This window comes from Schistocerca nitens, unplaced genomic scaffold (genome assembly GCF_023898315.1).
Source record: "Schistocerca nitens isolate TAMUIC-IGC-003100 unplaced genomic scaffold, iqSchNite1.1 HiC_scaffold_466, whole genome shotgun sequence".
NCBI lineage: Eukaryota > Metazoa > Arthropoda > Insecta > Orthoptera > Acrididae > Schistocerca > Schistocerca nitens.
Genome location: NW_026045999.1, coordinates 4,620,618 through 4,636,381, shown reverse-complemented (window position 1 = coordinate 4,636,381; position 15,764 = coordinate 4,620,618). Strand labels below are relative to the sequence as shown.

General features: G+C 31.6%; 1 protein-coding gene across 1 annotated transcript; it reads right to left on the bottom strand.

Moving 5' to 3' along the window:
• Window positions 1-96: 96 nt before the first annotated feature.
• LOC126232195 (repetitive organellar protein-like) lies at window positions 97-15,403 on the bottom strand. The gene is made up of 24 exons (XM_049942492.1): window positions 15,352-15,403; window positions 15,192-15,269; window positions 15,082-15,109; window positions 14,943-14,991; window positions 12,097-12,260; window positions 11,328-11,752; window positions 11,065-11,186; window positions 10,202-10,404; window positions 9,886-10,061; window positions 9,723-9,844; window positions 7,581-7,723; window positions 7,495-7,507; window positions 7,056-7,242; window positions 6,788-7,014; window positions 6,044-6,332; window positions 5,308-5,464; window positions 4,265-4,482; window positions 3,985-4,151; window positions 3,022-3,230; window positions 2,079-2,234; window positions 1,578-1,734; window positions 973-1,237; window positions 693-931; window positions 97-243 (listed from the first exon to the last, which is right to left on the bottom strand). Exons 1-24 carry the CDS (start codon window positions 15,401-15,403, stop codon window positions 97-99), a joined length of 3,993 nt encoding a protein of 1,330 aa, XP_049798449.1.
• Between the last annotated feature and the right edge of the window lie 361 nt (window positions 15,404-15,764).

Below are 15,764 nucleotides of genomic sequence, written 5' to 3'. Positions count from 1 at the left end.
TCATTATATATCGACACTTTTCCTTATATATCGATACTTTTCCTTATATATAGATACTTTTCGATATATATCGATGCTTTTCGATATATATCGATACTATTCGATATCTTTTCGATACTTTTCGATATCTTTTCGATACTTTTCGATACCTTTTCGGTACTTTTCGATATCTTCTCGGTACTTTTCGATATCTTTTCGGTACTTTTCCATATCTTTTCGGTACTTTTCGATATCTTTTCGGTACTTTTAGATATCTTTTCGGTACTTATCGATATCTTTTCGGTACTTATCGATTTCTTTTCGGTACTTATCGATATCTTTTCGGTACTTTTCGATATATCGATATTTATCGATATATCGATTCTTTTCGATATATCGATACTTTTCGATATATCGATACTTTTCGATATATCGATACTTCTTGATATATCGATACTATTAGATATATAGATACTTTTCGATATATCGATACTTTTCGATATATCGATACTTATCGATATATCGATACTTTTCCGATACATCGATACTTTTCGATATATCGATACTTTTCGATATATCGATACTTATCGATATATCGATACTTTTCGATACATCAATACTTTTCGATATATCGATACTTATCGATATATCGATACTTTTCGATGTATCGATACTTTTCGATATATCGATACTTTTCGATATTTTTTCTGTACTTTTCGATATCTTTTCGATACTTTTCGATATCTTTTCGATACTTTTCGATACCTTTCGATATCTTTTCGATACTTTTCGATGTCTTTTCGATACTTTACGATATCTTTTCGATACTTTTCGATATCTTTTCGATACTTATCTATAAAATTTCGATACTTATCGATATCTTTTCGATACTTATCGATATCTTTTCGATACTTATCGATATTTTTTCGATACTTTTCATTATATATCGATACTTTTCATTATATATCGATACTTTTTATTATATATAGATACTTTTCATTATATATAAATACTTATAGACATCTTTTCGATACTTATCGATATCTTTTCGATACTTTTCGAAAACTTTTCGGTACTTTTCGATATCTTTTCGGTACTTTTCGATATCTTTTCGGTACTTTTCGATATCTTTTCGGTACTTTTGGATATCTTTTCGGTACTTTTCGATATCTTTTCGGTACTTTTCGATATCTTTTCGATACTTTTCGATATCCTTTCGGTACTTTTCGATATATCGGTACTTTTCGATATATCGATACTTTACGATATATCGATTCTTTACGATATATCGATACTTTCGATATATCGATACTTTTCGATATATCGATACTTATCGACATATCGATACTTATCGATATATCGATACTTATCGATATATCGATACTTATCGATATATCGATACTTATCGATATATCGATACTTATCGGTACTTATCGATATATCGATACTTATCGATATATCGGTACTTTTCGATATATCGGTACTTTTCGATATATCGATACTTATCGATATAATGATACTATTCGATATATCGATACTGTTCGATATATCGATACATTTCGATATCTTTTCGATACTATTCGATATCATTTCGATACTTTTCGATATCTTTTCGATACTTTTCGATATCTTTTCGATACTTTTCGATATCTTTTCGGTACTTTTCGATATCTTTTCGGTACTTTTCGATATCTTTTCGGTACTTTTCGATATCTTTCCGGTACTTTTCGATATCTTTTCGGTACTTTTCGATACCTTTTCTGTACTTATCGATATATCGATACTTATCGATATATCGATACTTATCGATATATCGATACTTATCGATATATCTATACTTTGCGATATATCGATACTTATCGATATATCGATACTTTTCGATATATCGATACTTTTCGATATATCGATACTTTTCGATATATCGATTCTTTTTGATATATCGATACTTATCGATATATCGATACTTATCGATATATCGATACTTTTCGATATATCGATACTTTTCGATATATCGATACTTTTCGATATATCAATACTTTTCGATATATCGATAGTTTTCGATATATCGATACTTATCGATATATCGGATATATCGTTACTTATCGATATAACGATACTTTTCGATATATCGATACTTTTCGATATATCGATACTTTTCGATATCTTTTCGATACTTTTCGATCTTTTCGATACTTTTCGATATCTTTTCGATACTTTTCGATATCTTTTCGATACTTTTCGATATCTTTTCGATACTTTTCATTATATATCGATACATTTTATTATATATCGATACTTATCTTTATATATCGATACTTATCATTATATATCGATACTTATCATTATATATCGATACTTATCATTATATATCCATACTTATCATTATATATCGACACTTTTCATTATATATCGATACTTTTCATTATATATCGATAGTTTTCCTTATATATCGATACTTTTCCTTATATATAGATACTTTTCGATATATATCAATACTTATAGATATATATCGATACTATTCGATATATATCGATACTTTTCGATATCTTTCCGGTACTTTTCGATATCTTATCGGTACTTTTCGATATCTTATCGATACTTATCGATATATCGATACTTTTCCATATATCGATACTTTTCGATATATCGATACTTTTCGATATATCGATACTTTTCGATATATCGATAGTTTTCGATATATCGATACTTTTCGATATATCGATACTTTTCTATATATCGATACTTTTCGATAAACCGATACTTCTCGATATATCGATAATTTTCGATATATCGATACTTTTCGATAAATCGATACTTCTCGATATATCGATACTTATCGATATATCGATACTTATCGATATATCGATACTTATCGATATATCGATACTTTTCGATAAATCGATACTTATCGATTTATCGATACTTATCGATATATCGATATATCGATACTTATTGATATATGGATACTTATCGATATATCGATACTTTTCGATATATCGATACTTATCGATACATCGATACTTTTCGATATCTTTTCGATACTTTTCGATATCTTTACGATACTTTTCGATGTCTTTTCGATACTTTTCGATATCTTTTCGATACTTTTCGATATCTTTTCGGTACTTGTCGATATCTTTTCGGTACTTGTCGATATCTTTTCGGTACTTGTCGATATCTTTTCGGTACTTGTCGATATCTTTTCGGTACTTTTCGATATCTTTTCGGTACTTTTCGATATCTTTTCGGTACTTTTCGATATCTTTTCGGTACTTATCGATATATCGATACTTATCGATATATCGATACTTTTCGATATATCGATACTTTTCGATATATCGATACTTTTCGATACATCGATACTTTTCGATACATCGATACTTTTCGATATTTCGATACTTTTCGATATATCGATACTTTATGATTTATCGATACTTTTCGATATATCGATACTTTTCGAAAGATCGATACTTATCGATATATCGATACTTATCGATATATCGATACTTATCGATATATCGATACTTATCGATACATCGATACTTATCGATACATCGATACTTATCGATACATCGATACTTTTCGATATATCGATACTTATCGATACATCGATACTTTTCGATATATCGATACTTTTCGTTACATCGATACTTTTCGATATATCGATACTTTTCGATATATCGATACTTATCGATATATCGATACTTTTCGATATCTTTTCGATACTTATCGATATATCGATACTTTTCGATATCTTTTCGATACTTTTCGATATCTTTTCGATACTTTTCGATACCTTTTCGGTACTTTTCGATATCTTTTCGGTACTTTTCGATATCTTTTCGGTACTTATATATCGATACTTATCATTATATATCGATACTTATCATTATATATCGATACTTTTCATTATATATCGATACTTTTAATTATATATCGACACTTTTCATTATATATAGATACTTTTCGATATATATAGATTCTTTTCGATATATATATAGATACTTTTCGATATATATAGATACTTTTCGATATCTTTTCGATACTTTTCGATATCTTTTCGGTATCTTTTCGATACTTTTCGATGTCTTTTCGATACTTTTCGATATCTTTTCGATACTTATCGATATCTTTTCGATACTTATCTATGTCTTTTCGATACTTATCGATATCTTTTCGTTACTTATCGATGTCTTTTCGATACTTATCGATATCTTTTCGATACTTTTCATTATATATCGATACTTTTCATTATATATCGATACTTTTTATTATATATAGATACTTTTCATTATATATAGATACTTTTCGATATCTTTTCGATACTTTTCGATATCTTTTCGATACTTTTGATATCTTTTCGATACTTTTCGATATCTTTTCGGTACTTTTCGATATCTTTTCGGTACTTTTCGATATCTTTTCGGTACTTTTCGATATCTTTTCGGTACTTTTGGATATCTTTTCGGTACTTTTGGATATCTTTTCGGAACTTTTCGATATCTTTTCGATACTTTTCGATATCTTTTCGGTACTTTTCGATATATCGGTACTTTTCGATATATCGATACTTTACGATATATCGATACTTTTCGATATATCGATACTTATCGATATATCGATACTTATCGATTTATCGATACTTATCGATATGTCGATACTTATCGATATATCGATACTTATCGATACTTATCGATATATCGGTACTTATCGATATATCGGTACTTTTAGATATATCGGTACTTTTCGATATATCGATACTTATCGATATATCGATACTTTTCGATATATCGATACTTTTCGATATCTTTTCGATACTTTTCGATATCTTTTCGATACTTTTCGATATCTTTTCGATACTTTTTGATATCTTTTCGATAATTTTCGATATCTTTTCGGTACTTTTCGATATCTTTTCGGTACTTATCGATATCTTTTCGGTACTTATCGATATCTTTTCGATACGTATCGATATATCGATACTTATCGATATATCGATACTTATCGATATATCGATACTTATCGATACTTATCGTATATCGATACTTATCGATATATCGATACTTTTCGATATATCGATACTTTTCGATATCTTATCGATACTTATCGATATATCGATACTTTTCGATATATCGATACTTTTCGATATACCGATTTTTTTAGTTATATCGACACTTTTCGATATATCGATACTTATCGATTTATCGATACTTTTCGATATATCGATACTTATCGATATATCGGATATATCGATACTTATCGATATATCGATACTTATCGATATATCGATACTTTTCGATATATCGATACTTATCGATATATCGATACTTTTCGATATCTTTTCTTCGATCTTTACGATACTTTTCGATATCTCTTCGATACTTTTCGATATCTTTATGATACTTTTCGATATCTTTTCGATACTTTTCGATATCTTTTCGATACTTTTCTATATCTTTTCGATTCTTTTCATTATATATCGATACTTTTTATTATATATCGATACCTTTCATTATATATCGATACTTATCTTTATATATCGATACTTATCATTATATATCGATACTTATCATTATATATCCATACTTATCATTATATATCCATACTTATCATTATATATCGATACTATTCCTTATATATAGATACTTTTCGATATATATCGATACTTTTCGATATATATCGATACTATTCGATATATATCGATTCTTTTCGTTATCTTTTCGGTACTTTTCGATATCTTATCGATACCTATCGATATATCCATACTTTTCGATATATCGATACTTTTCGATATATCGATACTTTTCGATATATCGATACTTATCGATATATCGATACCTTTCGATATATCGATACTTATCGATATATCGGATATATCGATACTTTTCGATATATCGATACTTTTCGATATATCGATACTTTTCGATATATCGATACTTATCGATATATCGGTACTTATCGATATATCGATACTTATCGATACATCGATACTTTTCGATATATCGATACTTATCGATACATCGATACTTTTCGATATATTTTCGATACTTTTCGATATCTTTACGATACTTTTCGATATCTTTACGATACTTTTCGATATCTTTTCGATACTTTTCGATATCTTTTCGGTACTTTTCGATATCTTTTCGGTACTTTTCGATATCTTTTCGGTACTTTTCGATATCTTTTCGGTACTTTTCGATATCTTTTCGGTACTTTTCGATATCTTTTCGGTACTTTTCGATATCTTTTCGGTACTTTTCGATATCTTTTCGGTACTTTTCGATATCTTTTCGGTACTTTTCGATATATCGATAAGTATCGATATATCGATACTTATCGATAATTCGATACTTATCGATATATCGATACTTATCGATATATCGATACTTATCGATATATCGATACTTATCGATACATCGATACTTATCGATACATCGATATTTTTGAAATATCTATACTTTTCGATATATCGATACTTTTCGTTATATCGATACTTTTCGATATATCGATAAATTTCGATATATCGATACTTGTCGATATATCGATACTTTTCGATATCTTTTCGATACTTATCGACATATCGATACTATTCGATATCTTTTCGATACTTTTCGATATCTTTTCGACACTTTTCGATATCTTTTCGGTACTTTTCGATATCTTTTCGGTACTTATATATCGATACTTATCATTATATATCGATACTTATATTTATATATCGATACTTTTCATTATATATCGATACTTTGAATTATATATCGATACTTTTCATTATATATAGATACTTTTCGATATATATAGATACTTTTCGATATATATAGATACTTTTCGATATATATAGATACTTTTCGATATCTTTTCGAAACTTTTCGATATCTTTTCGATACTTATCGATACCTTTTCGATACTTATCTATATCTTTTCGATACTTATCGATATCTTTTCGATACTTATCGATATCTTTTCGATACTTATCGATATCTTTTCGATACTTATCGATATCTTTTCGATACTTTTCATTATATATCGATACTTTTCATTATATATCGATACTTTTTATTATATATAGATACTTTTCATTATATATAGATACTTTTCGATATCTTTTCGATACTTTTCGATATCTTTTCGATACTTTTCGATATCTTTTCGATACTTTTCGATATCTTTTCGATACTTTTCGATATCTTTTCGATACTTTTCGGTATCTTTTCGGTACTTTTCGATATCTTTTCGGTACTTTTCGATATCTTTTCGGTACTTTTCGATATCTTTGCGGTACTTTTCGATATATCGGTACTTTTCGATATATCGATACTTTACGATATATCGATACTTTTCGATATATCGATACTTTTCGATATATCGACACTTTTCGATATATCGATACTTTTCGATATATCGACACTTTTCGATATATCGATACTTATCGATATATCGATACTTATCGATATATCGATACTTATCGATATATCGATACTTATCGATATTTATCGATATATCGATACTTACCGATATATCGATTCTTTTCGATATATCGATACTTTTCGATATATCTATACTTATCGATATATCGATACTTATCGATATATCGATACTTTTCGATATATCGATACTTTTCGATATCTATCCGATACTTTTCGATATCTTTTCGATACTTTTCGATATCTTTTCGATACTTTTTGATATCTTTTCGATAGTTTTCGATATCTTTTCGATACTTTTCGATATCTTTTCGATACTTTTCATTATATATCGATAGTTTTAATTATATATCGATACTTTTCATTATATATCGATACTTTTCATTATATATCGATACTTTTCATTATATATCGATACTTTTGCTTATATATCGATACTTTTCCTTATATATAGATACTTTTCGATAATTATCGATACTTTTCGATATCTTTTCGGTACTTATCGATATCTTTTCGGTACTTATCGATATCTATTCGATACTTTTCGATATATCGATACTTATCGATATATCGATACTTTTCGAAATGTCGATACTTTTCGATATATCGATACTTTTCGATATCTTATCGATACTTATCGATATATCGATACTTTTCGATATATCGATACTTTTCGATATATCGATACTTTTCGATATATCGATACTTTTAGATATATCGATACTTTTCGATATATCGATACTTTTCGATATATCGATACTTTTCGATATATCGATACTTATCGATATATCGGATATATCAATACTTATCGATATATCCATACTTTTCGAAATATCGATACTTATCGATATAACGATACTTTTCGATATCTTTTCTTCGATCTTTTCAATACTTTTCGATATCTTTTCGATACTTTTCGATATCTTTTCGATACTTTTCGATATCTTTTCGATACTTTTCATTATATATCGATACTTTTTATTATATATCGATACCTTTCATTATATATCGATACTTTTTATTATATATCGATACCTTTCATTATATATCGATACTTATCATTATATATCGATACTTATCATTATATATCGATACTTATCATTATATATCCATACTTATCATTATATATCCATACTTCATCAACAAAAGCAAAACGAGGATAATGGAATGTAGTCAAATTAAGTCGGGTGATGCTGAGGGAATTAGATTAGGAAATGAGACACTTAAAGTAGTAAAGGAGTTTTGCTATTTAGGGAGTAAAATAACCGATGATGGTCGAAGTAGAGAGGATATAAAATGTAGACTGGCAATGGCAAGGAAAGCGTTTCTCAAGAAGAGAAATTTGTTAACATCGAGTATAGATTTAGGTGTCAGGAAGGCGTTTCTGAAAGTATTTGTATGGAGTGTAGCCATGTATGGAAGTGAAACATGGACGATAACCAGTTTGGACAAGAAGAGAATAGAAGCTTTCGAAATGTGGTGCTACAGAAGAATGCTGAAGATATGGTGGGTAGATCACGTAACTAATGAGGAGGTATTGAATAGGATTGGGGAGAAGAGAAGTTTGTGGCACAACTTGACTAGAAGAAGGGATCGGTTGGTAGGACATGTTTTGAGGCATCAAGGGATCACAAATTTAGCATTGGAGGGCAGCGTGGAGGGTAAAAATCGTAGAGGGAGACCAAGAGATCAATACACTAAGCAGATTCAGAAGGATGTAGGTTGCAGTAGGTACTGGGAGATGAAGAAGCTTGCACAGGATAGAGTAGCATGGAGAGCTGCATCAAACCAGTCTCAGGACTGAAGACCACAACAACAACAACATCCATACTTATCATTATATATCGATACTTTTCATTATATATCGATACTTTTCATTATATATCGATACTTTTCCTTATATATAGATACTTTTCGATATATATCGATACTTTTCGATATATATCGATACTATTCGATATATATCGATACTTTTCGATATCTTTTCGATACGTTTCGATATCTTTTCGGTACCTTTCGATATCTTTTCGGTACTTTTCGATATCTTATCGATACTTATCGATATATCGATACTTTTCGATATATCGATACTTTTCGATATATCGATACTTTTCGATCAGTCGATACTTTTCGATAAATCGATACTTTTCGATATATCGATACTTTTCGATATATCGATACTTTTCGATATATCGATACTTATCGATTTATCGATACTTATCGATTTACCGATACTTATCGATATATCGGATATATCGATACTTATCGATATATCGATACTTTTCGATATATCGATACTTATCGATATATCGATACTTTGCGATATCTTTTTGATACTTTTCGATCTTTTCGATACTTTTCGAGATCTTTTCGATACTTATCGATATCTTTTCGATACTTATCGATATCTTTTCGATACTTTTCATTATATATCGATACTTTTCATTATATATCGATACTTTTTATTATATATAGATACTTTTTATTATATATAGATACTTTTCATTATATATAGACACTTTTCGATATCTTTTCGATACTTTTCGATATCTTTTCGATACTTTTCGATATCTTTTCGATACTTTTCGATATCTTTTCGCTACTTTTCGATATCTTTTCGATACTTTTCGATATCTTTTCGGTACTTTTCGATATCTTTTTGGTACTTTTCGATATATCGGTACTTATCGATATATCGGTACTTTTCGATATATCGATACTTTTCGATATATCGATACTTTTCGATATATCGATACCTTTCGATATATCGATACTATTCGATATCTTTTCGATACTTTTCGATATCTTTTCGATACTTTTCGATATCTTTTCGGTACTTTTCGATATCTTCTCGGTACTTTTCGATATCTTTTCGGTACTTTTCGATATCTTTTCGGTACTTATCGATATCTTTTCGGTACTTATCGATATCTTTTCGGTACTTATCGATATCTTTTCGGTACTTTTCGATATATCGATATTTATCGATATATCGATTCTTTTCGATATATCGATACTTTTCGATATATCGATACTTTTCGATATATCGATACTTTTCGATATATCGATACTTCTTGATATATCGATACTTTTAGATATATCGATACTTTTCGATATATCGATACTTATCGATATATCGATACTTTTCGATACATCGATACTTTTCGATATATCGATACTTTTCGATATATCGATACTTATCGATATATCGATACTTTTCGATACATCGATACTTTTCGATATATCGATACTTATCGATATATCGATACTTTTCGATGTATCGATACTTATCGATATAGCGATACTTTTCGATACATCGATACTTTTCGATATATCGATACTTTTCGATATATCGATACTTTTCGATATATCGATACTTTTCGATATATCGATACTTTTCGATATCTTTTTGGTACTTTTCGATATCTTTTCGATACTTTTCGATATCTTTTCGATACTTTTCATTATATATCGATACTTTTCATTATATATCGATACTTTTCATTATATATCGATACTTATCATTATATATCGATACTTATCATTATATATCCATACTTATCATTATATATCGATACTTTTCATTATATATCGATACTTTTCCTTATATATCGATACTTTTCCTTATATATAGATACTTTTCGATATATATTGATACTTTTCGATATATATCGATACTATTCGATATATATCGATACTTTTCGATATCTTTTCGATACTTTTCGATATCTTTTCGATACTTTTCGATATCTTTTCGATACTTTTCATTATATATCGATACTTATCATTATATATCGATACTGATCATTATATATCGATACTTATCATTATATATCCATACTTATCATTATATATCCATACTTATCATTATATATCCATACTTATCATTATATATCGATACTTTTCATTATATATCGATACTTTTCATTATATATCGATACTTTTCATTATATATCGATACTTTTCGATATATATCGATACTTTTCGATATATATCGATACTTTTCGATATATATAGATACTTTTCGATATCTTTTCGATACTTTTCGATATCTTTTCGATACTTTTCGATATCTTTTCGATACTTTTCGATATCTTTTCGATACTTTTCGATATGTTTTCGATACTTTTCGATATCTTTTCGATACTTTTACATATCTTTTCGGTACTTGTCGATATCTTTTCGGTACTTGTCGATATCTTTTCGGTACTTGTCGATATCTTTTCGGTACTTTTCGATATCTTTTCGGTACTTTTCGATATCTTTTCGGTACTTTTCGATATCTTTTCGGTACTTTTCGAAATCTTTTCGGTACTTTTCGATATCTTTTCGGTACTTTTCGATATCTTTTCGGTACTTTTCGATATCTTTTCGGTACTTATCGATATATCGATACTTTGCGATATATCGATACTTATCGATATATCGATACTTATCGATATATCGATACTTATCGATATATCGATACTTATCGATATATCGATACTTTTCGATATATCGATACTTTTCGATATATCGATACTTATCGATAGATCGATACTTATCGATATATCGATACTTATCGATACATCGATACTTTTCGATATATCGATACTTATCGATATATCGATACTTATCGATATATCGGTACTTATCGATATATCGATACTTTTCGATATCTTTTTGATACTTTTCGATATCTTTTCGGTACTTTTCGATATCTTTTCGGTACTTTTCGAAATCTTTTCGGTACTTTTCGAAATCTTTTCGGTACTTTTCGATATCTTTTCGGTACTTTTCGATATCTTTCCGGTACTTTTCGATATCTTTTCGGTACTTTTCGATATCTTTTCGGTACTTATCGATATATCGATACTTATCGATATATCGATACTTATCTATATGTCGATACTTTGCGATATATCGATATTTCTCCTGTTTTTATGACCCTGTATTTTCGTCTACGTTATTGTGTTCATTATATCGATTTCTCACTTTGCTTGAATTTTATTTTACTTATAAAACCTTCTCTCATTTAAATCTTCATCTACACTACTATTTCCATAGTGCAGAAATAATTTAGGTTCTGTTTTAAATATTTATATGTCGATTACCATGCAAAAAAAGGCACGTCATGTAATGACAAATACATTTTTAACACACTAATGCACAGTCAATATAAATAGATTATTTCGTCTTTTGTTTTCTAATTAATTTATCGGAGTTTTGAAATAATTGAATAGTCAAACAGATAGGTATAATAAAATACACATTCACAAAAATTCCGATTGGAAGAAGAATGATGCAAAGAAAAATTGAACAAATGGAAAAGTTCATACGGTGCTTAAAACGATGTGACAAAGGAATAGAACGAAAGAAATTTCATTTAAACCAATAAATTGAGTAAAAATAGGTATCGAAGTCATTTCGATAAAGATTTAACAATAAAAGAAATTATTGCACCTGACGAGGCATGGTTAAGCTTCTATCCTAACCATTATGACACGTAACCAGACTATGGAATACGACTTCCTTAACGCTATGTAGCATCACGCAAAATTCCGAAATCTTTTCCGTCAGTTACTTGCAAACGGAGGCCCACCTGGATGCAGGGTCTGATACGGGGGATCTTAAGTTACACTACCGCTTATTTGGTTTCAAAAAGTCTATCCCGCCGCTGGGGAGCTCTCCTTGTTAGTTTTAAGAGTAACAAACGGCACATTTTGAAAGAACAGTAATGTCGCAGTCCAATAGCGCCAACTAGCGGTGGCCCCTGCAAACTTGAAAGACGACTCTAGCAACGGCAAAGAAAATTTTACTGTAGCAAGTAACCTGGCAACGCTACACACACAAAAGACAACTGAACAACTATGAAATATTAATAAGTTCACAGGAGAGCTTCTGTAAAGTTTGGAAGGTAGGAGACAAGGTACTGGCAAAGCTGTGAGGACGGGGCGTGAGTCGTGCTTCGGTAGCTCAGACGGTAGAGCACTTGCCCGCGAAAGGGAAAGGTCCCGAGTGCGCGTCTCGGTCCGGCACCTAGTTTTAATCTGCCAGGGAGTTTCAATAATAATAATAATAATACTAGGTCCAGTCATATTAATGTGACCAACTCCTGTTTTCGTGTAAATACTCATAGACGCCAGGTGATAGCATTAGTAGGTGATGAAAGGGGGGGCGGGAGGGTGGGAGGCTGTAAACAGTGAAGTCGTTGTCATAATGCGTAAAAGGGGCGATTTATGTGCCGTCCAACAGGGCATAATCGTTGGCTTTCTTCCCAAAGGTTGAAGCATTTCCGAAACGGCAAGATCTGTAATCTTTTCAAATGCCACTGTATGTAAAGTAAACAGTGCGTGGCAAATTCTCGGTATTCTAATCCGGCTCCGAGGCAAGTGTGTTGGACTACGGGCAGTAGGCGACACAGGTGAGAGATAGCTGCAGATAAGTGTGCTGGCGAATAGATGTGCAACTTTTGTGCAGCTGACTGCCCAGGCGAACCAAGGGCTGCCACGAATGTTTCCTCAACAATGCATGGGCTTCCGCAGTAGCCACCTGGTCCCTGCATCCATGCTGACTGCTGTTCATTGGCGTTGAAAGCTTGCATTTGCACGCCGGTACCACAACTGAAAGTCCACTGAGTGCTACAGGTGGCCTCTCCATATTAATCACATTTTATGTCCCATCGGACAGATTTTCATTGGCGTGTAACGTCTGAAAGCAAACGCCCTGCAACCCTGAGGGAGCGTAATGGTGTGGGGAATGTTTTCGCGGCATTCCGTGGGTGATCTCGTAATTCTGAAAGGCACAATGGATCAACCCTAGTACGCACCTATCCTTGGGGACCATATCCACCCTTAGATGCACGTGTAACATAGCTCGCAGTGTATGTGCGTGGTTCTGAAAGCTCTAGGATGAATTTACCGTACTGCCCTGACCGCCAAATTTCCCGGCTTTAAACCCAATCGAGAATCTGAGGGGCCATCTCGATCCAGTAGTTTGTGCCACGGATCCTCAATCGATAAAATTCTATCGCAGCTGGACAAGTACTGCAGTCGGAATGGCTTCTTATCACTGTAATTACCTCATTGACTCTATTCCTGTACATCTCATGCTGCAAAAGGCGTTTATTCGGGATTTTAACACGTGGTCACATTACTGCGTTTCGACAGTGTAATAATACTAACAAATTTCGCGTATTTCAGTGCCCTCGTTTAAGTCTTTCAATCGGACGGCACTTTGGTGACTTGCTTATCATAAACGTATACCAGTTGTCCAACCGGGGAAGGGAATCGGCAGTTTAACGTGGAATCCGCACCACATGTTGTTTCTACCGACTCCTCATATCATTGAGAGGTGAAGGCTGGATTAAACGCAGAGTGAAAAATTTATTGGTTCAACTGGGATTCGATCGCGCGGTTCTCGATTTGCAACCACGCACTGTGCCGGTAGACCACTAGGTCCAACAGTTACGAGATGGTAATCGAACTGTATTGGCGGAGTATTTCGTCGTATTTTACGTCAAGTAAATATGCTGTGGTGAAGACAAAGTAAATTCACGTTAAGGGCATCAGTTCCGAACCCAGAAAAGTGTGCAGCCAGGGCAGTACTGTAAGTGCAAATCGAACATTAATGCTCTAAGTAAAAATCAAACTCTTCCATCTTTCGCAACGAATTGCTATACATCTAGAAAACAAACCAAAATTGTGAAAACATTTCGTACAAGACTACAGACAAATTTTTATGAGTAAAAATAACCGGGTATGGTAATATACATGGAGTGGATTTACTACATATTAGCACACAAACATTTAACATTTTCTCGTGCAACGTGGCTGCCAGACCTCGGTTCATTCAAAATATTAAGGACCTTGGTCATGTCCAAGGCTACAAATCGGCCAATTATTCAATAATCAATAACTAAAACTTGAATTGTGCAATATACTACTGGCCGATTGCATCAACTTACAAGCTTCTACTGTGTTGCTTGTAGTGTTTCCGCATTCCGCAGCAAGCGACATATGTTAGCAGACGATAAATGTACACGTTTGGGAGAGAAAAGCGTCCAATGTGACGATCTGGCATTACGTCGATTCGTAAGCAAATGACGGTAACGGGAGGATTTCTTAGGTTTTTACTACATATGAACACTTTTCACGCGACGTAAGATAGCAGTCTCAAAAAATGACCTTTTTTCACTCTGCCGTCCACCGAGCCACCTCCATACCACTTTCAACAGAAAAGTTTAACGAGGAGAATAATTTACTTAAAACCATAGCAGTCAATAATGAATGTACGCCTAACATAGTGGACGATATCCTAAAAAAGAAAACTGCAACAACTACCACGCTCCACACCTCATGCACTGAAATTAAACCAAAC

Coding starts and splice junctions, on each gene's coding strand:
- LOC126232195 (XM_049942492.1), bottom strand. CDS start 15,403: ATGTCGCTTGCTGCGGAATGCGGAAACACTACAAGCAACACAGTAGAA. Junction 11,753..12,096: donor TACCGAAAAGATATCGAAAA/GTACCGAAAAGA, acceptor AGTACCGAAAAG/ATATCGAAAAGTACCGAAAA. Junction 4,152..4,264: donor GTATCTATATATAATGAAAA/GTATCTATATAT, acceptor AGTAACGAAAAG/ATATCGATAAGTATCGAAAA.